We start from the raw sequence: 23,797 nt of genomic DNA, 5'->3' as shown, positions 1-23,797 counted from the left end.
TTTATGATAATAAACTGTTAAAAGACCAAATTTTGGCCACTGCATGAATATGTTTAGGGTCAGAATCTTTTTCTTAATTTTTTTTAAAAGTAAAAGCTCATATTTTGTTCAGCAAATTTTTAGATTTTTCCTGTTTTTGAGATATTTAAGGGGCCGACCCTTTACCTTCTTTTTTTACCACCAAAAGATACCAAATCCCATTTTTCCTAATACATGTATTGTAACCCTACAAATAATTTCCTCTTCACGGGGAAACATGTAGACAATCAACCTGTCAACTGTTTGAATATATGAACCATGCAGCGTATGCAATGCGTTGCAGATAATATGATATAGCCAACTCAATCTAATTAAAATTAGAACCTCCACGCTCAGGTATTTGATATTACAGCGACATATCAAACACGGGAGCGTGAAGGATCTAATTTTAATTTGATTGTAGCCAACTTTCAGGTAAAAAAGTTGACTTTGGGAGATGACTCTTTGCAATCACTTGCACCAAAAGTGGAGTGCATGGACTATATATAATTACATTAATGAATATGCATCATAAATAGTTCCTTGAGAAATCTAGAAGGTTTTTACTTTAATTATTAAGTTATTGAAAGCATAACATGCTTTTGAATTATTTGTTAAAAACAAAGATGCTACCTTAAAATAATTGAAAATAAAATACATGTGCTCAAAGCCTTTGTGATACACAACAAGGCTCCAGGAACAACCAGGATCTTGCAAACTCTTGGTGCGGCTAATCTGGTTCAATATATTAATTATTCAATGTCCGTACCAAAAACTGTTCTATTTAACATGTGTCTCCTATAAGAAAAAGTCCTTCTTTTATAGTTTCTGAATTATTTTTTGTGTTACTTGTTATATCATATGGCAGGATCTGCCCTTGACCATTTAAGGGTTATCCTTTCATTTTCATACCAGAAAGTAACCATATGTGTCAATTTAATGTAAAAAAAAAAAATGGTAAAGTGTTATGAATTATTTGAATGTATTCATTACAATAAACAATGAAAGAATATTTGCAACCTTTAATGTGAACTCAAAATATGTATAAATACATGTAATTATATGTTTTGTACATAAATATAAAAATGTAGTGAATAAGTTAACATTATTTCAAACCAAGATGTGAAATATGACAACATGAAGCAATTTCAGTTAAACATATACATGTACGAATGGAATTAACTCTGTATTAAGCAACATTAAAATAAATCTAAGAACAGATCTAAAACGCATATTTAAAGCACCCTTTACATGAGGAGGTTTATTTTTACTCCTCATTGGACAATCCTCCACCTCTTTGTTTGTCCTCCAAAATATCTCAAAAACTGCTTACAAGGTCTCTAAATAAAAGTGTGTATATTTCCTTAATCCGGGTGTCCAGTTCAAACAAATATGTCCTAGGGTCAATTCCAATACCCCAACCTCCATATACAATGTATGTAGATTAACAGACAAACAGAAGAAACACTATTAATACATGTACAAACTGGAAGAAAGTTCATTATCAAACGTTGGTGTAAGTTTTTGCTGTTTTAGAAATATTCTATTAAACTTTACCCAAAATACTAGATAAAAAAACCTAATTTCTGACTATTGGCTCTTACTATGTACCCTATCTCCTCATGCATTAAGAATTTTTATCTTTTGCAAATACACTCAAAGAAAAATTTTAAGGTGTAAACAAAATATCAGTGATCTCATTCCAAACTTTTATATTGAATTTCATTGTTCAGCAAAACAAATCAAATGTTCATTGAAGTAAAAAAAAAACAGACCCAGAAAATGTAAACTGGGAGCCATTGTTAACAAATTAATGTAAACTATTCTAGAAACAACAGTTTAAAAAAAATCCACATAAATAAATACTCATGAATATTAATAAAAGCACAGTATTTGCACAATGTATGACAACAAAATATTTAAGCACAAATCTATGAGTAACTGTTATGTTATGAAATGACATTGTATAACAAGAGGCCCATGGGCCACAACACTCATCTGAGCTCAATAACCATAACTCTGATAATCAGCTTTATGCCTTCACTTGCACACCATCTGAGCAATTTAGCACAGAAGATCTTTATTAAAAAGACATCATCAAATTTTCTCTACATTTTACCATTATATCTTAAATCTACACCACATAAGGATGCTTCCACAAATGTTAGAGCTTTTCTGAAAAAAAACTTGGCTTTTTAGAAGATTTAAAAAAAAAATTCCAACAAGTTTAAAGCAATTCTTTAGCATCTCCCTTTGAAAGAGGGCGTGGCCTTTCATTTTTACACACTTGAATTCGTTTCACTACAGGATGTGATGTGCTAAGTTTGCTTGAAATTGACGAAGTGCTTCTGGGGAAGAAGTCAGAAATTTTTTTAAATTGTTTACAGGTAGACAGAATGAGATGGACAGATGGATGCTGGACAAAAAGCAATCAGAAAAGTTCACTTGAGCCTTTCAGCATAGGTGAGCTAAAAAATCAGTCAAGTTACTCTCAAATCCATAATACATTTGTACATATACTGGTAGGTTTTGTGAGATCTTTTCTCTATTCACAATGCTATCAAATATGCCAATACATGATATATGTAGTAATAAAAAATGAAATGGATACAAGATACAAGCACAGTTAAAAAGCATATCACAGAATTATTAGAAATCATTCCAAAATGCACATAGCACCAATTGATTACATGGGCTATCATCATGCAACACAATATCATAATATTTGAAATGTAGCCAATTACTGGTAATAAAAACTTTCTTCCATTACCGGTATATTTGTATATTAATTTTGTATTCTGTGCGTAGTGATCATGAAATAAATACTGCAACATAGATAACAATACAGTCGTGAAATAAGATAAAAATATGACGACTGTTTTAAAAAAACAGATCTAGGTACTGGTTGGCATGTATGTTTGAACACTTGCTTCTTTAAGAATTTCACAAATCATTAATATCATTGATTTTAATGAGAAAAAAATTCAAACATAAAAAAAATATTTTACAACATTATTCACTGGCCATATTAAATATAATTAGATATAATATTGAAACATAACATTTTGCTTTTGTTAATTAACAAAAGTTTATTATGCTTGAATCTGATAGCTATAATGTCACAAAATCAGGTAAAACTTGAAGTACCTCCCTAAACTTGATGGGGCACATTTGATCGTATTAAAGCTGAAGTAAAAAATTCGACATTGATACTGGATCTTACATAAGAAGATGAACTCTCTGATTTCATTAATTTTTTTCTACTTACCCTTAAATTACAAAGTCACTTTTCTGCATATTTGCACTAATTAAAAAGCAAAATTGTTTGACTGTGAGAAATTAACAGTCAAATTAAACTGTTTAGGGAAAAGATCACATTTTTTCCTTCAAATTTTACTTTTCAAATTTTAACATTTACAGTGCTTACAAAGGTATTTTCAATGGTCAGACATAATTTTAACACCAGTTCACAGGTAACAAGTGAGATACAGAGCTCACAGTTCTTTGATAGGTTTACATGGCTTGTGTCATGTTTCTGTTTACATAGAAGTCATGGAAGAAAAGATACATTTTTCAAAGAATATAAGAATTGCAGAAAACACTAATAAACTATTAAAACATGGTCATATAAAACTCAAAGGTAGAAAAATCTAAAAAAAAACAACAAACAAAACAAAGCCTTTGCCTGTATATCCAATGCAAGGTATGAGCTTTGTTTACAAAACAAAGAACTATGAGCTCTGTATTTTGCTTATAACTTGACGAGTGACCATTAGAAATATCTTAGTATGGTATTTAACATGAGGCTCACAGGCTATAACAGTCATCTGAGTACCATTGCCTATACCAGTACACAAGGAATCAACTGAGCATTTCAGGTTCCTTAAACATTGAAAAGTAAAAAAAAAAGTAAGAAAAAAAATTGTGAGTACTGACCATGCCCCTTTTATTCAAAAATGCATAGGAACTTGAATAATTTGATCCTATCATATAAACTTGAAACACTTCTGCTTTTCAACAGGCAACCTTGTTTTGAATAGCACTGAGTCGACTCTGTACTGTGTATACAGGAGAGGCATGTATCCGTAGACTTGGACGAAGAAGTTGATGCACTTGTGTCGCTCGGTGAAGTGCTCTATGTCACTGGACAGGGTCTCCGGACATCCAGGGCAACGGAAAGTCCAGCGGGAAGTCACCTGCCAAAGTCAAACACTCCACGTCATCTAATACTATCTGTATCTGTATTATTAAATCCAGATGATATTCAATGTACTGTGGTTTAATCAATATTTGTTGAATACTACTTTTTGTAGATTTCGTTGTTGGATGATCCTTGAAATCAAATGATCATTCAAGTGCAATTTACCATGATACACTGATTAATTGAATCATCAAGTATCCTTGAAATTGTGATTTTCGTGCACTGCACAAAAATTGATGCCAAGAATTATCAGAGACCACATATATTTGCAAAGTGTATGCATTTCGTTTGCGATAGGTAATTGTATCTATAAAAATGTACTGTAAGATGTTCATTATGTTCTCGTCAATAGGACCATCCTTAAAAAATGTTGGTTTGAAATTGCCGCCTAGGGGTTTCTAGACCCAAGAGGAAGGGAGGGAATTTTTAAAAATATTTTTCACAATCGAAGTTTAACCGATTAAAAATTGGTAAAAAAAATAAAATTCTCCATATAAAAAAAAGTTCCTTATTTTTGGCTGATAAAATTTTGTCAGCGGGGGTATTTCAATGAAGCGAGAGGCAATTCCAAACACACAATAATTTTATTTTGGTCTATTTCAAAATACACAACAGTTAGAGACTGACCTTCATTGGAGGTTTCCGAGTGATATGCGAGACAAGAAAGTTCATGGCTATATCTTCACAGTTGATGTATTCGTCTACTTTGTCCCTGATGGCCTGAGGCATGATGTGCGTGTACAGATATGCATAGTTCTAAAGAAATTCAAAACAGAAAATAGCAAAATAATAATACATGTATTGGCTTGTTAAAATGCCTAGTCATATATCTTTTCATTGAGAAAATCAGTCCATATACATCCACATTTATCAGTATTTCCATATATTTGTAGGCATCAAAAATTTACATGTAGTAAAAGGTACAGTTTTGAGGATATGTAAATTTATAAGCATGGTTCAATCTACTTTTCTATCTTTATTGTACATTAAATTGAATTTTTCTTGGAATCCATTCAGCCACAAAATCCATGTACATGTACATTGGTGTTCAACAACTAAGGATGAAATTTTAGGAACTTGAAGTTGATCAGATTTTTTCTCCCACTCATTTTGTTACCTTATGGAAGAAGGCAGCCCCTGTTAAAACCATGGAGAGCTCACACGAGTAGTTGGCATTGTAATACCACGCCTTACTTTGAGCATCCCAAGCATGGTATCTCCCGGGAAATCCTACGATTCTATCCCTTTCCTCTCGCCATACTCTGAAAACATACTAGGAAATCAAATTACAGATCTCAACAAGACATGGATACACCTATATGAGATCACCATTATCATATCATTTGAAAATCAATCTGTGTTATTACATCATATTGTAGGTATGATACAATATATATATATTGTCTCATATCGTACAATACAATATTGTACATATGATATGATACAATTTTATATCATAATATATCAGGGAGCAAAAAATCAGGAAAAATCTCTCTAACTTCTGAGTATCAAGTATTAATGTGTAAGTGTATTAATAAATTATTGTCTGTTGAAATGCCTGTAAATGCTTAAACTGAAACATTTCGTGAATATAAATTTTATTTTACCGAAATGCAAAGACAATTTCGTCATGTCTTAAGTGGGCATCGTCATCAATGCTGAGTATCGCCTCTGTCTCGATGCTGCTAAATGGCAGGAATCTGTTGTTGAGGCTGTTCTTCTCCATCTTTAATACCTGTTAATAATTATTTCATACAGTACCAGTACATTGTAAATGCATTTATCTCAAACATGTGCAAGCTTCAATACCCGTTATAATTATTTTGGACAGTAAATGCAATTATCTCATACTTGTGCATTGTGACGTAATAAAGAATCACATTGCATACTGATTCATATCAAAGCAATAATTTTTTTTTTTTAAAATAATAATTCTGCAGATGAAGAATGATCTTCAACCTCACTTATCAAATGCCAAAATATTCTGATGTTCTTTTTCTGAATACCAAATCTTTAAACTGCTTCCAAATATACTTTTTATCTGTATTCAGCTGTATCAACTTCCCAATAACTAATTATAAAAAAAAAACATTTCAGGAAACATCATAAATACCTTGACAGGCACACCAATTTCTGGCCACCTTATGAGAGCCGAAGGGGGAGTGGGGTTATTCCAGACTACAATGACCTGATTCAGGAAAGGCAGACCCTTCAACCTTTGAAGAGCATTGATTAACACCTGTTCTCTTTTGTAAGTCAGCATCACAACTGTAAAATAAGAAGAGATCCTAGTTATCTGCTCTAGCTCCACTGTCACCAAAATTTTCAAATCACTCATCTCATTCCTCAACTCAAATCCTTTAAAGAAAAGTGCAAAAATTTGAGGTCAAATATCAGACTTGAGGCCGAGTATTGACTTGAGGAAAGTTGGTGATAGCAGGGCCTGCTCTCCTTGTAACTTAATCATTCACCTTGGTCATGTTAGATCAGGTCTGGACACTAACAGAAGACAAGAAGGGAGAGGAGGGGAGATCTAAGTTATAGGACTTGTGCCTAATCCCTGTAAATTAGAACCTGGTACAATAAAAATATGTTCAAATCAAATCAAGAAACAAGGAACAACTTATAATTGACGTGGGATTACAAGACAAGTTATCAAACTTGCCCCGCATGGCTATGGGAATGTCATTATATATACATACATGTAAGTAGCTTCCCATTTTGAATTTTTCCAAAAAAATTTACAAATATAATAGTCTGAAAAAAAAATCATCTTTAAAAAATATAAGACTTTGTTTGTATCTGCGTATCTGTATCATGTAAATCAACCTAAAATTGCTGTACTGTATTTTGAAAATGTAGGCTTAGCATCTCTATTACATGTATCAGGATGTTGGAAAATACCCCTCCAACATCCTCTTCCTACTGAATTGAATTGAATGTGCTGAAAAACAAAGGCTATCAAATAATTCACCATTAATTTATCAGAACTAACACAGCTTTCAAGAAAGGCTAAATACTTGGAATCTTCATAGACACCAGCTATATGAACTATTTTTCTGTAAAACTCGCTGTGTAAAAACCTTTACAGAAGAGTTTAGCATACATCACACACTAATTCCTGTATAGAACATTAATTCCACTAAATCTATGTTTAATATAAATCAAGTACATGATGTAATACAAATGTTCTACAATTATCATCAAGAGTTTGTTTCATTACATACTTGTAAACTGTTCTCTGACCAAATTCCCTCCAAGAGCCTCACTAAACTCCTTCCCTGCACCTCCCCATCCTTTACCTATGGGTCTGAATCCAAATCCTGATCCTGAAAATAATCATATACACTGCATCGGTAAATAACAAAAAACAAGCAAGATAAAAACAAGAGGCCTAAGGGCTTTATCGCTCACCTGAGAAGTGTTTTCCCTATTTATTCCTTTGTTGAAATTCAACATATATTTGTGACCTCTCCCTACACACGTGATCATCATTTGAACAAATTTGGTCTACACTTTCTGAGGATGCTTTTACACAGCCTTTATCTTTTCTGACTAAATGGTTTCTGTGAAGAACATTCTAAGGATTTTTCTCTATTTATTTTGATGTAAAAATTCAAGTTCCAAGCATGGTCCCTCCCATTCCCAATGATCATGATTTGAACAAATATGGGTCTACACTACTTGAGGATATATGCTTCCATATAAGTTTCAGTTTTCTGGACAAATGGTTTTTGAGATGAAGATTTTGAAGAAAAAAAATGCTAAACAAATTTTCAATAATTCCTAAATATATCCTTATAAAATAGGGTATGGCTCTTCATTTTCAACTCGAAAACTCTTCACCAAACTCAGCACAAAGGATTCTTTGGTAAAGTTTACCAGAGTCTCCTTCGTGCCGAGTTTGGTAAAAATTGGCCAAGTGGTTGTGGAGAAGAAGTCAAAAATGTAAAAAGTTTACAAACAAACAAATGGACAGACATATGCAGGACAAAAAGGATCAGGAAAGCTCACTTAAGCTAAAAATTCCGAATTTATTTCCTTCAGCCAATATTTCATGAAATCCTTCTTTTCTATTTTCAACATCTTCCCAAGTCAAGAGTTTCTGATCTGTTCTGCTCTTTATAAATTTATATGGAGCGGAGCAGATCATAAACTCTGAACTTGGGAAGATGATTTTCAATGATTTATTCATACAAAGAAATGTCATTATTTTGTTTATTTTATCTAAAATATGTGTTTACAAAATGCATGTACCATTCTAAACATGCTTATTTCATAATAATATTTAAATGAGAGCAGGATACCATAAAAAGGCATGCACTATAAAAGAAATACTTTAACACAAATATGAAATTCATGATCATGTACCTTGAATGATGAAAATAATATTGAGTCTTTAAATGCAACATAAATACTGAGGTAACCTTGTATTTTATGACATACCAAAAAACTTAGCTTCAGAAGGAAGGATCTTTTCTTCTGCATCATATGGAAACATATTGAAGACCTGTCCCATTTTGTTCCAACTCTGATAGCTAAGAAATTGTGTGAAATTTTCCTTGAAGATCATGGATGGAAAGGGGGACTCCACCGGACCCAAAGTCTCGTCAGTTTCTGGATTCACCTCAAACCCCTCTAAGGCCAGAGGAACAAATGAATCATTGAAAACACTCACAGAAGGAACGTCATGTATAGGAGCTGCTGGTATACTTAAACGGCTTCGCAAAATGGCAAGAAGACTGTTGACAATTTTCAACGTTGAACTGAAATAATTTTCAAAAAGAAACCTTCCTTTCAGCCTCATGGCAGCAATGTTATTATCAGTATATGTTCGCAAAAGGAAGTAGAATTCCGCTGATCTGGCTTTTGGCAAGATTATGACAGCTTCCTTCCATTCTAGGACTTCGCTGTATGGTAACTGAACATGTTCTCCCAATATGACAGGAATGGCTCCATATTTGAGAGATTCATATAATCTTAACTGAAAAATTGTACTTGACACATATGAAATGTTAGATGGAGCAATGATAAGAGAAAACGTGGACTGCGTCAGTGTCTCTTTTCTTTGAATTTCCGTGCTACACATGCTCCATTCCCCGTTAATGGCCCCTGGAGCAACCGAATCACATGAAAACTGAGTTAATATTTCATTTGAGTCTGCAATTTTTATATCTTTTAATGAGGAGACTATGGCACTTTCAATGCTAGATAACATATTATTTTCAGACAAGTCTTGAGAAACTTTTTCCACACCTTCAATTTTGGCACTATTTTGAGCAATGATGCCCTTGTATTGACCCAAGAAAGACAAAAAGTATTTTCTACGTATAGGAGACACTAATGGCAGATCCTGCCAAACATCTCCATCGGCATTCCCTAGAGCTGGTGGAATGACAATGTCAAACTTCGGTCTGAAAATTGTATCTAAAAATGTTGATTGCACTACAATAGCTCGGTCTGTTTTGACATTTGCGAATATGTCAGTTGATTTATAATTGCGCATCATGTTAATGAGAATATGGTTGCGTCCGTCACCATGCCAGTAGGGCAAACTGTGTAGGAAACTCTCCATGTCTTTTGTGCTCACCACCTGCATCTCTTGAAATTGTCCAATGACAACTATAAAAATGCAAGCTTTACTTGGGTCACTTGTTAAATATGGAGATTTTTTAAAAGCCAAAGACACTGAAGAATTGATGAAATCCTCCACTGAGGACAGTGTTCTGAGCTGTTTCAGATCATACATATACACCGGGAAGCCTGAAAGAAGAGAACACCGCGAGTAGTCAAAGCAGGAGAACATCCGACAGTTTGATGAAGTGTTCGGAGGAGAGATGTCAACACCTGACTCTTGTCCCAGGAGAATTTTCTGTGGCGCGCGTAGAATAGGAACATACTTTTCATCTAATTCCTCTTTTTGAATTTTCAACTGATCCAAATTCAACTTTGTTAACTTGATCTCCCTTTCTAGTGTGTCTTTGACATTATGTAAATGTTCCAATTCAATCTGATATCTTGATATTTGAGTTTGTAAGGTTTGACGTTTACTCTCCATTTCACGGAGCTCATTGTTCACAGATGCTTTAATCTTTGACAATTTCATAATCTCATCACTCAGATTAGGTGCCGTGAATAACCTTTCATCCTCACCATAGTGATCAAGTTTCAACCTTGACCTATGACCTGCAGGAGATTCTCCAACAGGGCTCAAGTCAGACAGGAAGTAATGTACAATTAGAAATATACAAATGAAGACAACAAATATGATAATAACAAGTCTTGAAAGCTTCACTTGTTGTAGCCAGGGGAAAAAACCCTGTTTGCCTGCTAGGCGTCTTCGACAATCCATCATATTTCCAAATATCTCTTTCACCTCAAAAGAGAAAATTAAATATGTCCATACTCATCTAATCTGAATCAAGCTTCCGACTGTCCCTGAAACAAAAATAAAGTGTTAGCTTTATAACATATCATGTACAGGTACTTTTGACTTATTTTACGTACATTTGTATGATACTTTAAAATAAGCAATCCTGGCATGAAGCAAAGCTCTACCTGCAAGACAGGTGCGAGAAGAAATTTTGAACCAACTGCACATTGATTCTATGGAATTTTTGTGCATCAGATTATGGACCAACTTTTCTTTGTAAATTGCTTCCCATTACACATTCTCGGAAGAACCAGCAGATAAATTGATTTTGAAAGGACTATATACTGGGTATTATACTGTATTTTTCGGATGAATCTTCGATGCGGATGACTGGTCATTTTTAGCCCATATTTTAACAAATTCCTATGATACGTAGATTCAGATGATACGTTGATCTTATCACTACAAATTTAATTGGCATACAAACTGCAAGTAACATTATCAGTGTATGATGCATTGGATGTCCCCGATACTGCTACCAATTATTATCAATGATTAATATTTAAACAATTATGCTTTAAACTTATGCATCATATTTTCAAATACCGGCAACATCTATAAAGTCGCTTGCATTGTATACAATTCTCGATATCACTTGTTATGCAAGTTGTATGAGTGTAAACTAAATTTACATTGTCAGAAATATTTTATTTGTATTAAAATAATTATCCACGCTGACCGTTGCCAGTGTATTCGCCATTATGTAAGTAGCCACCTGTTGACTCGGCGCGTTGTCAATGTTTGTTTAACAATTTCCGGTATCAGAAGATCAAAGGAAATTAACTACAGGTGATTATAGTCTGTTCAATTATTGACCTTAGGTAGATTTTTAATCAAAATTTTATTATATTTACTCAATTCATAAATATTTAACCTTTCAATAATTAATAGTTTTTTAAAGTTTTTAAAACACTGTAAATCCATATTGTCAAGAATATATAACTATATATCACAAGTAATTTTTATACAGGTAGTTCACACCTAGAACAGACTATACGCAGTGCTCACTCAGGTGTGAAAGTTACAATTCTAGCAAGGTGGGAATAAGAATTTCAGAATTTGAGTTACATGGGAATAAACCGCAATTACTATGATTTGATCAAACTTGTTTACTTTGTATCCAGTTATGCAGTTACATGATATTGCTTTTCACAGACACTCTTAGAAGTAGATCGATAATTTGTATGACTTGATAATGACGATATACGACATATATACATTAATGTTATTGAACAACAATCAAAGAATTGGACAATAATTAATCAATGAACTATAATCAACCTTATAACGGTACTCTGTATATACACAGGTTGTGAACACGCTGTATACATGTAGATCTCACTATAAACAATAGTATTGATAATTGCCGATTATATATATTTCAAGATAGAATTTGACCATCAAATATTTCTTATTTATACTTTCCACTAACAACTCTTTACTAATAAAATAATAAAACTTATAAACATTCCCCGGACTTACTGCAATAATTTGTTCCATTCAAATTTGGTTTCAATTTTATCACGCAATATTATCATCCCACTTGATATCATGTAACAATGTGTTTATAAAAACGGAACGGTAAAACTGATCAAAGACATAAACCATTTTATAATAACCGTTATTATTATGGAATTGCATACTAGTGTAAACAAATGAGTGAAAACGATAATTAATAAAGATGAACAGGGAATTCAGCAAGGTAATTTCCAATCACACACCCAACTATAGATGATTAAAACCAAGATATTTAATGCTATTTTTGACAATTTTCCAACCTTAGACAAGTCGATCTGGACGATAAGTTGGATGCTCTGCTTCAGAGGAAAAAATTCCTTTTATCGTAGAAAAAATATGGTATAAGACCACTGAACATTAACTGGAAAGATTGGAAATATACAGCTTATGTCAATTTCACTTGTTACAGTCAAAACGTTTGAAATGGGCGGGAACAAATTAATGCCGACATCTGAGAAAACATTGGATTGAAACAATAGTTAATAGGGACTGTATTTTCAATCCACCTCAGTATTTCTAAAACAATTGAAAAAAAAAGTATTTGGTATCAACAAAGCGATTGATAAACATTTTATTAATCATTTTATATAATCAGGAAATATAGGAAGATCCCAATTCGGGAGTGATTATAATACAGGCAAGGCATTGTCCGGTGACTTCAGAGAATCAGTCGTATATGTAACAAGTCTGAAATCAAGTGGGCTCATTGTTAAACTGGTTTTATTTCCCGAGGAGAATAATTCAAATTTCGATTGAATAATTTCAAAATTTATCTAGATAATTATATTTTTCTGCTTAGTTAATGTATACGAATAGATATGCCCGTTAATTGTTTATTGATCAAGCTAAACACCAACTTGTGACGACTGATTTTATAGTCACCGTATAAAGCTTTGCCTTGCATATGATATCTCCTAAATTAGGATTTTTTCATATTTGCATATTATATACTTATTGATGACATAGAATATTTATCAATCGCCTTGCTGATACTAAAAACAGTCTTAAATATACTGCTGACACAATTCACAGGTACAACTCCAAGCCTCAAATCTTAGTACACTCTAAATCAAATTTACAATTGAGTTGACATCATAAAACTCTGAAACTCTGTTTTTAGTTTAACTAAAAAATCTGCGCTAAGCCCAATTGGCCCAATCAGCTACCAATGGTCACACTGTTTACATATTACAATATTTCATAGAAATTGAAATATATTGCATGAAATTAACAATAAAATCATTAAGATCCAAACATCTGTTTTCTAGTTTAGTCATATATATTTTATCAAAACTGTGCAGGAGTACTTTGTGACATTTCATATAGGCTATGTGGCTATGTTCATATTTCGTTTATTTTTCAATATCTTTTTTCTAAAGTCAAGTGTATAATTAAGTTAAGAATAAATTTTTCACCTACCCATATTTTTCCTTATGTTGTTTCATTATTTTATGATGTAAACGATTTACATTTCATCCATACAGTTAATTCTGACTAACTTAGTCTTAGTTTGACTTGGATAAAATTTGATGAATGGAAGCCGCCATCTTGGATTGTAATCTCAAAACTACAACGTTTCACGAACACAATAATCCTTCAAATAAGATTTAGCCATACGACAAAAATGTTTTTCAATTTTTTCAAACACATTTGGTAAAAAAATATAAGATTAATTGTTATTTGTATTATTGTATATTTAGTCTCGTTATTGTATATTATGTATCGAGGCTATATCACATGAACGTAACCTCTCAAAATGGTAGGTTTACGATTTTGCTGTCAAAACCAACTTTCACTTTTATGAAATTCTCTTTGATATATGCACTGCTTGATGTCACTTGAATTATCTGATTCAGTTAGCTTGTAAATACATGAATGCATGGACGTATATATGTCCCTGATGAATGGTGAATTGTGATAAAATAAGATATGTCAGAATCGCATATGCATGTACTGTATACTTTTGGCACGTTAGTGTGGGTATATATACTGTTTAAGTGTAGGTGTAGGTCCCAGGGCTTACATTTGCCTAGATATCAAACTTTTTACAGTATTCAGTGATACAATGTTGTTGGGCTTTTTTTAATTTCAGTCCTATCCAGATAAAAATGATATGTCATCAACATTTGGAACATCTTTTCCTAAAGAGTACCAGTATGGGGGAGAGAGCAGTGAACCAGATTCCCAGAGCATGGTTGCCTCCCAGAAGCCAAGGATACTCCTGATGGGACTTCGAAGGTATGGATACATGAACATACATGCCAACTTTTGAAAATCTTCATGGGGGATTTTTCGCGAACGACATTTTTCATGTCTACAAATTTGCGACATTTAGTCGTAAAAATATAATTTGTCTTTTTTTGTATGTTATAAGTATTTATTCAATACATCCAAACAAGCTAACAGATATAAAACAAAAAGGTTTATTCTTTAACAACAAATGCAAAGATTTCAACAAGTGTGCTTAAAATTCAGGTCCATGGTAAAAGAATCTGCAGCCAGGAAACATATGCTCTCTTTCTTTAGACAATGGTCTACAAAAAATATGATACATATATATTATTAAATGCAGTGTTTGTCATAATGTTAATGTTATTATACAAGTGGTTTACAATACACTTAACAATCAATTGTACTAACCTTCATCTTGGTCCACATTTTTTCCAATGCAAAACGTTTGCATTCCGACTTCTGATTGGCCTGTTCAAGTGTGGATGCACCATTCGCTGTAGCCACCATGGTTAACGCTAGAAATCGTTTAAAAATAGTTACGCTGAGCTTAATTTAATTCTTTAAACAGTTTAAAGACTATCAAATTTTAAAGGAATTTTTAATCATAGTAAATTTTAAAGTGAAAATGTTTTTACATACCATCACTCAGAAACATTTAGTGATTTACAAGCGATCGGTGCTGTTAGCATGGTCAGTTGCTTCATTCGTTCTTTATCTATAAAACAATTAACTTCGATCGCCAAGGTCGTTCTCTCTGTGTACAATACATGCCGATTAATTACTATCAACACACGCTCTCAGTTAACTCCAATTAACTTCCCAACACATGTTCACACATCCCAAATCACCGTTATCACGACATGTGCCACAGGTAAACAGTAATGGCAACCCTAAATCCCGATTTCTGATTGGCTGGCCAAACAGAAGCCGCGCGAGATATAAAATTCATGTCGGAAATCGGGGTATCTTGTCGTAAAATTTACGAAATCGGGATTTCGGTACAATTTACAAATCCCGATCGGGAAATCGGGATCGATGCTTCAAATCGGGAAAATCCCGACTAGATCGGGAAGGTTGGCATGTATGCATGAATTTATAACTAAGGTCTGTCTAAAGTTATTGTTTCCATCCCTGTTCAAATGACGATTTGTAATGAAATGAAACATATCTGTCAACTAAGTACGATTGAAAACGATAAAAGGGAAAAAATTTGTAATGGGATAAGAGAAATAATGACAGACCAGACTGGGTTTCGAACCTGGGCCCCCTGAATCTCTAGTCAGGTGCTCTACCACTGAGCTATCTGGCTCCCCGATATTCAACTCGATTTGACCATCATGATCCCCTCCTTGATATCTAATGATATAATTCTTTTTAAGTATTATAAAGAAAAAACAATTTTGCATTAGTGTTCAAAGGGTCTTTATAAATATGTTTCTGAGATACAGGGTCAGAGAGTCAGTGTTTCTGTTTTTTTTCTTTTGTTGAAACTCTACAAGCTTGATGACCCATATCACCTTACAAGATCAATGACTATTAAGGTTGAAATTCATGACATTGTGTTCAATATGATCCTATATATACTGCTAGCAAATCTAACATAAAGGAACATGCCACGGCTGATGTAGCATTGCGTTGAGTGATGATACATGTACTTTCTAGACAGTGTGTATTTCAGTTGCGATTCGCAACAAAGATTCTGATTGGCACATTTATATAGACCTGCCCATTTTTCAAATGCATGTTGAGAACATAATGCTAACACATGGAAAGAAATGTCGGAGAAAGAAAACTTATCATAAAGTTCAACTTGCAAGTTAAAAATAACATACAGATTTTTTTTTAAGAACAAACAGGGCGATGTTTATATACATGTATAAATAATGTTAGTGAAAAAAACCCAGAATAAGATTAAAGTCACAGATGGTAGTGCGTTTTAATTAATTCAGTTCATTGTGAAGAAATTTGTCAGAAACTGTTTAGTGAACAAATATATTTTACGTTATAGTTCATAATGTACCATATGTGGAAAATAGCAAGAGTTGAACAGACTGTTTTTCCTCACAAAAAGTTTGTTGCAAAATGTAGATCCACGGGAAAGTTCGGGTTCACACGCCATGAAATCCATTAGACATTGTACAGCATAGCCACTAGTCACTAGCTCCGTAAAATGAAGAAGTGTGGTTTATTTTATATACATGTACATTCAAAACTGTAAAATGGCGACTCGATCTGCAGGTGAATTTTACAGTCCGAGGTCGATTAGCATGTTTGAGAGAAAGTCAGCGGCAAGTAAAGCATCAACATCAGTAGTTAATATTGTCTGATGAATATTGAGGAACATGCAATAAAATTAATGTCTTACCTACTAACTGAGTTACAAAATCAGGTTAATCACAGATCAGTGTAAATTGAACACGTTTACATGCCATAGATTTTAAATTTTTTGTATGTTTGAAAACCCATGCACACTTGTAGAAGTGTGTCATTGATCGGTTTAAGTTCAATAAAATGCAATTTATCTAATATTTATTGTCAGTATCTGTTGTGAATTCTTTAGAACAAGCTACAACAAAATAAATACTGCCTCATTTTAAATTAATGTGGAGAAAATGATTGAATTTATTGAAGAAGCATTTTACTGAAAAAATAAATTGGGGATAGAACCTGTTTAAATGTCGTGTTTTTGACAATTGTTTACACCATAGAAAACAAGAAGGGATTATTGTGAGAACTCTTCGTCAATTATTGTAGTGATTTAGTTTTTGCAGTTCTGATACAGAGTTAAACTACACATCTGGCAGTTGGTGCATAAATTGTCAATAAACGCGTTAGCAGGTAAGAGTAAGTGATTTCTTAAACAGCCAATGAAAATGCTTGTTCTATAACTGCAACTCGCGATCCCAAAAGTGTCGTCACTCAACGCATTGGTCCATTGCTCGCAGCATGTACACCCAAGTTAGATTTGTGAAAATAACCCCTCACAATGTTCTTACATCTTACATTGTATAACAGGATGTTATTGTTATCTGTACACAAAATCAGGAATATTTCTGAAAATTGGCTTTAAGAGTAATTAATTTTTCTTTTAGGAGTGGAAAAACATCGATACAAAAAGTTGTTTTTCACAAAGTTTCACCGAATGAAACTCTATTCCTGGAAGCCACAAACAAAATAGTGAAAGAAGGTAAGAACTTTTATGTAATTTGAAAGTCAATTTATTTTTGATAAAATACAGGTATCACCTTCACAAATTTGTGTATGTTGTGCTCATTAATATGGTTATAATTGCATGTAAATTTCAATTTGCTTCAGATGTCTCCAACTGCTCTTTTGTTCAGTTTCAAATTTGGGATCTGCCTGGGTCAGACCATGTGAATATCTTCGATACGGCCAACTTTGATACGGAGTCAATCATCATGGGTTGTGCCGCCATAGTCTTTGTCATTGATGCACAGGTGGGAATAAGGGTTACATCTTGAACTGGAATTTTTTTTTCTTCTGGACATAGAAGTAAATAATGATCTTAAATTGTTACTGGTATATGAGCTTGGTTAGTAATGTTATCAAATCTTGTGAAGTTCAAAGGGGTTTTTGAAGATTTAAACATGTACCAACCCAGTTAACAACCCAGTGAACTTTAATAAACTTTAATAAATTTTATAGTTGTGATCATAAATTTAAACTTATTTTGTGTTCATAGATCATCCATCAGATTACCAGTAAGCTCATGTGATGATCATTGTAACATGGGGGAGGGGATATTTTTAAAAAAAATCATATTGCAATATTTTGTGTGATGTTGCAATAAAAATTGCAATGTATTGAAACTTTTTCTTTTTCAGTTTAAGATCTTTATTGTCCAACTATTTTATTTAGTTAAATTTGAGTATTTATCATCTCTTTTTTCCAGTTAGAATATCCTAAATTCTGGTATTGAACAAAGTTTTGTGATATATTATCTTTGGATATAAAATTGCAATAAACTTATTCTATTATATAAATAGTGCCTGTTTGGGAGAGTAAAAGTTGAAATTGACACCCCAAAAAAACCATTGTCACCCGACGCGAAGCGGAGGTTGACAATGGTTTTCGAGGGGTGTCAATTTCAACTGTTATCCTCCCAAACAGGCACTATTTATTTTGTTATACTGAATGTCTTAATTTTTAAGAAAATTTTACTGCTTTTTTATAGGAATAACGTGAATTTTACAGCGAGCCGTCCGCGCATAATTTTCGCGCATGTAACATTTTTTAATGTTACCCGTTGCTAAGTGCGTTGCTAACGCTGAGGGTAATAGAAAATATTATTAACTGCGTCTTAACCAATCATATTTCAGTATTTAACATGAAAGTATAACAATTTGGTTTATTGCATACCCCTATTGTGACATGACTAATATGACCTTTTAACCTGTTAAAAAAATTAAATTTTGCATTTAATAAGTAGTTCCATGTAAGAAAAATGATTTGCAAATGTAAATGTTAAAATTTGTCATATTTTCTAAGTAAGGATACATGTATAAATATATTAGTATGCTATTATTCCATACAGTATATATTTTATCATTATGATTGTGATTTACAGGATGAATACACAGATGCCCTTGCCAAACTCCACACCACTGTTTCTAAAGCCTTCAGAATTAACCCTGACATCAAGTTTGAGGTGTTCATCCACAAGGTCGATGGATTGTCGGATGACCACAGGATTGAGACACAAAGAGACATCCACCAGAGAGCCAACGATAATTTGGCGGATGACGGTCTAGAAAATATCCATCTCAGGTAAGTGCATTTTGGTCTTCCCTAAATGAATATTTTAAATTGAGAGTTAAAGCTTCAAATGTTTTCTGTTAATTAAAAGGAAGGCTGGATGGTCAGGCTATTTTCAGACAAAGAGCACTGTATAAAGAATAATTTCAAAGTTTATAGCCGCTAGAATATTTTGATTTCTCAATCATTACTTAATGATAGTTAATGGCCAAAAATTTCAAACAGAGTTTTAAGGTAGATGTGTTAGTAATTATGCCCCCCTTCGAAGAAGGAAGGGCATATTGCTTTGCTGCTGTCGGTCATCGGTCGGTCGGTCCACCAAAAGTTTTTGTTCATTTTCTTCGCAGAGGGTGCACATATTGATATGAAATTTGTCATACAGGTTTATCTAAATAATATCTATGTCAAGTTTGATTTTGGGTATGATAGAGCAATTTTCGACAGAGTTATGCCCCTTGGACTTAGAAGAAAAATTTCAAATATTTGCAGTTTTAATATGTTCATTTTCTTTGTGGATGTTTCCAAGGGAGGGGGGCATAAGTGTTTCACAAACATCTCTTGTTTATCAAGCATTCAGCATCCTTAAAGTTTTCAATTTTGCTCAAAGAACTGTATGAAACTATTTACATAATAATGCATTGATTTGACATATCATATTAAAATTTACACACGTCTTTATTACAAGAATGCTCTCTATTGAAATTTGAATTTTTGAGAATAAATTCATTTTATTTAGATATATTTACTTTTTACATATGTAAATGACTTCAAATATTCTTCATTCTTTTTTCAGCTTTTCATTAACAAGTATATATGATCATTCCATATTTGAGGCATTTAGTAAAGTGGTTCAAAAGCTGATTCCTCAGTTACCAGTGATGGAGAACTTATTAAATATACTTATATCTGTAAGTAGTCGCTTAAGACGTTTGTTCAATAATATATTGGATGTATGATAATTTTACATAACCGATGAAATATTTCTACTCTCCTGGTATTTGATATGTTAATAATTTTTCAATTTTTAAAAGAATTCCGGTCTGGAGAAGGCGTTTCTGTTTGATGTGGTGTGTAAGATATACTTGGCTACAGACAGCTCAGCGGTTGACATGCAGTCCTACGAGCTCTGTTGTGATATGATAGATGTGGTCATTGACCTCTCATCAATATATGGGTAAGTACCATGGCTGGATTTCTCTGATCAAAAAAAAAAGAGGGGGAAATGATGTCACAAGTTTATGGAGTGGAAGTTATACATTTGAATTACCCGGAAAAATTTAGCAAACTTGGTCATGGGAATTATGCTAGACATGTTGAGAGGGAATAGTCAAAGCGAGTCTTGAGCTCGGGACCAACAGCCAAATTAGCATATTACTAAACACATATAACTTTATCATTATGTTGTTAGTACATAAAATGTATTAAAATTTAGAACGAATGATACGTAACTTCATATAACACAATGATTCAGCACCCTTCATTTTACACTCTCTTCTTTTTTATACCCCCCGCAAACAAAGTTTGGGGGGGTATATAGGAATCACCTTGTCCGTCCGTCTGTCTGTCTGTCTGTGCAATCGTGTCCGGTCTATATCTTTCTTATGGAGAAACATCGGAAGTTCTTACTTCACACAAAGATTGCTTATGACCTAAGGGTGTGTCATGACCTTGACCCAAGGTCATTTGGGCAAGGTCAAGGGCAGAAAAAGTGCAAAATTTGTGTCCGGTCCATATCTTTCATATGGGGAAACATTGGAAGTTCTTACTTCACACAAAGATTGCTTATGACCTAAGGGTGTGTCATGACTTTGACCCAGGGTCATTCGGGCAAGGTCAAGGTCACTGGCAGAAATAATGCAAAATTTGTGTCCGGTCCATATCTTTCTTATTGGGAAACATTGGAAGTTCTTACTTCACACAAAGATTGCTTATGATTAAAGGGTGTGTCATGACCTTGACCCAAGGTCAATTGAGAAAGTTCAAGGTCATTGTTTCAAAAAAGCTAAATTCTGTCTGTGTCATGTCTTGTATTAATGGAAATATTAGAAGCTAAAAATTAACAGTTTTCAAAAATAAAGCAGTTGTTATTTATAGAAAATGGACAGTGAAATAGATTCATCCAATATTTTCTATAATAGCAAAAATACACGCGTTATGATTTTTTTCTTAGCGGGGGGTATCAATTGTGAACTTGCTCACAGTACCTCTAGTTTAATATCAAGTTTTAGTGTTATTTTATATTTATTTTTTTTAGCCAAAGGGATGATGCAGCTTTTGATGAGAAGACTCGTTCAACAATAAAACTAAACAACGGTACAATACTGTACTTACGTGAGGTCAACAAATACCTGGCGCTAGTCTGCATACTCCGTGAGGATAGCTTTGAAAAACAAGGTATTCCCAAAGTCTCTAAGTATTGATAAACTTTTACTATTAAAAATGAAAGCAGTGTAAATGAGCTTCTTTCTTTGTTGAAAGAACAAGTTTATTGCACGTCTGTTCACAAAGTTTATAGCTATATCAGGCGTGATATTAATGTTGTTTTGTGTCTTCTTGACAGTATATTCCTGTGTTTTTAATTCAGACATTTTAGCAGTTCCATAAGCTACTTATTCGTGTAGCCAGAAATACCATACTAGAGGGTTATAGAATAACTGCATTTTTATATGACTTGGTGTAACATACTGTAAACCAATTTTTATTCGCGGCGACTTCATATCGCGATTTACTGCCGATAAACTGGTTTGCGACAACTAATGTTCACGACCAAGCCTTATCCAAACCTGTATTGTTATAAAAACTATAGACAAAGGACTGGTTCGTGGCGAGAAATATTCGTGACGACAAGGCTCTCGCTAACCTCATGAAAATTTCTCGCACACGAATAAAAGTTGGATTACAGTATATTTGTTGAGTTGGTTTTTTTTGTACATGTATTTAATGTTATTTATTTATGTTTCTTCAGGAGTGATAGATTATAACTTCATGTGCTTCCAACAAGCCATTCAAGAGGTGTTTGAAGTCAGTCCCACAGACACCACCAAGCTGGCCATCAGTACGTCGGGGGACTACAGCCACACTAATGGCTCTGTGAACTGATAATTCAACCCAGTGTTCAGAAAATCCAGAATGATGGCCTTTGGGGCCACCAGTAATCCCTGTGGCCTGGTAAGTGCCATCTCTAACAAGTGACGGTCTGTCTGTGAACAGAGCATGCTCCCTAACACAGGGCATGCATTGCAATCTGAAGAAAACAGACTTTATTTTCTCTGTGATAAATTGATCATTTGTTATCACTTATGCCTAACAGTGTAATACTTCGACATTTCTGTTTGAAGGATATTATCGGTTACCTCATTGTCTGATGTATTTGAATACTTTATAATTTGACATTTGCATATTTTTCTATCCAACATTTTGATCATGTAGATCCATTCAATTCAGAATATCAATGCTGATACTTTTTTCTTTTTGTATATCATGTGTTTGACTGATTTTGTTTGTTTGGGATTTTTTTTTTTTGGGGGGGGGGGGGTGGTAATTTTTCTTTGATATTTTAGAGTACTTAATTAGAGGAAAATTATGTAGAATTTGATAATCTTTTAATAGTCATAGGAGTTCTTTTTAAAAGAAGTATTTAAATGTATTCAGTTATACTTTGAGATGCAGATTGCTGAAAGTATATGTTATGCTAGAATACAAATATAATCAATGTTTATTTTCTTCTGTTTTTTTTTTTGGGGGGGGGGGGATAAGGGAACCAAATACATGTACTATCTTTGCTAATTTTGACTTTTGCAGTATTTTGTTATCAAATGCATACTTACAGTGTATACATGTGTTCTGAATCTAAGAATAAAAGCATATTTCCATTTGAAGAAAATGGAGATGTAGACCAAATCTAGTCACTTTTTCACATGACAGGAATATTTATCTTTATGAGAAAGTCAAACTGTTGTCATGGGTTTGCATTTACAGCAGAAATGTGGAACCTAATTAAATACATGTATATTGTATTTCTGTGTCCCTAATTTAGAGATGTGAAAGTTGGAGACATATTCGTTATGAAAATGCTTTATTCTCATTATTGTTTTTACCAAATGTATGTCCCTTTTTGTTTTGTGAAAAAATGCATGAAATTTCTCATTTTACTGCAACATCTTTTTTTTGTATTTTGTGCCAAGAGAAATTTGATGACCTTGCTGTAATATGAGAATGCTTTCTCATGCATGTAATGTAACACAATGGTAACACATTGGTCATGTTGCTCTTAATAGTTGCTGATAACTATGCATTACTCATTGATGTAATATTTTTCATATCCATCTTTATCAAAACAAATTAAATAAAATGTAAATTAAAGTATCAATAGTCTCATGTGTGTTCAATCATTTACCTCTGACAGGATATTTTAATTTTGAATGTACCTTCAAAAAGCTTTGTATTTTTATGACCACCATCTTATCAGATTGATTATGGCTATAAAGAAAAGACCACAGAGAGAGAGAGAGAGAGAGAGAGAGAGAGAGAGAGAGAAGTTTATTGATAGATCTGGTAACATCTTACAACTGTTGGTGAATGCTGTTCATGAAGCCAGGATTTTTGCTGGTAAATACACA

General features: G+C 33.2%; 2 protein-coding genes and 1 long non-coding RNA gene across 4 annotated transcripts; 1 reads left to right on the top strand and 2 right to left on the bottom strand.

Annotated features, from left to right (window-relative positions):
• Positions 1-1,025: 1,025 nt before the first annotated feature.
• LOC105341576 (exostosin-like 3) lies at positions 1,026-13,761 on the bottom strand. The gene is made up of 8 exons (XM_034454689.2): positions 13,590-13,761; positions 8,666-10,657; positions 7,447-7,548; positions 6,333-6,487; positions 5,827-5,954; positions 5,337-5,481; positions 4,847-4,975; positions 1,026-4,214 (listed from the first exon to the last, which is right to left on the bottom strand). Exons 2-8 carry the CDS (start codon positions 10,572-10,574, stop codon positions 4,005-4,007), a joined length of 2,778 nt encoding a protein of 925 aa, XP_034310580.2. The 5' UTR covers positions 10,575-10,657; positions 13,590-13,761; the 3' UTR covers positions 1,026-4,004.
• A 113-nt stretch (positions 13,762-13,874) lies between these two features.
• LOC105341563 (ras-related GTP-binding protein C) lies at positions 13,875-23,552 on the top strand. Of its 2 annotated transcripts, none has more exons than XM_011448143.4 (9): positions 13,875-13,929; positions 14,263-14,408; positions 17,495-17,589; positions 17,718-17,860; positions 18,991-19,190; positions 19,972-20,086; positions 20,210-20,352; positions 21,433-21,572; positions 22,144-23,552. In XM_011448143.4, the coding sequence occupies exons 1-9, from the start codon at positions 13,927-13,929 to the stop codon at positions 22,275-22,277; spliced, it is 1,119 nt and encodes a 372-aa protein (XP_011446445.1). In that variant the 5' UTR covers positions 13,875-13,926; the 3' UTR covers positions 22,278-23,552. The 2 variants fall into 2 exon arrangements, with proteins under 2 accessions (XP_011446445.1, XP_019928214.1); XM_020072655.3 differs by lacking the exon at positions 13,875-13,929 and adding an exon at positions 14,056-14,077.
• On the bottom strand, positions 14,418-15,489 carry LOC105330191 (uncharacterized). Its single transcript, XR_004596823.2, has 3 exons — positions 15,042-15,489; positions 14,811-14,917; positions 14,418-14,704 (listed from the first exon to the last, which is right to left on the bottom strand). It is a non-coding gene; the product is annotated as an uncharacterized lncRNA (long non-coding RNA).
• Positions 23,553-23,797: the final 245 nt, after the last annotated feature.

Source organism: Magallana gigas, chromosome 5 (genome assembly GCF_963853765.1).
Source record: "Magallana gigas chromosome 5, xbMagGiga1.1, whole genome shotgun sequence".
Lineage (NCBI taxonomy): Eukaryota > Metazoa > Mollusca > Bivalvia > Ostreida > Ostreidae > Magallana > Magallana gigas.
Note: the sequence above shows the minus strand (reverse complement) of the source record. Positions and strands in the feature narration are given on the sequence as shown.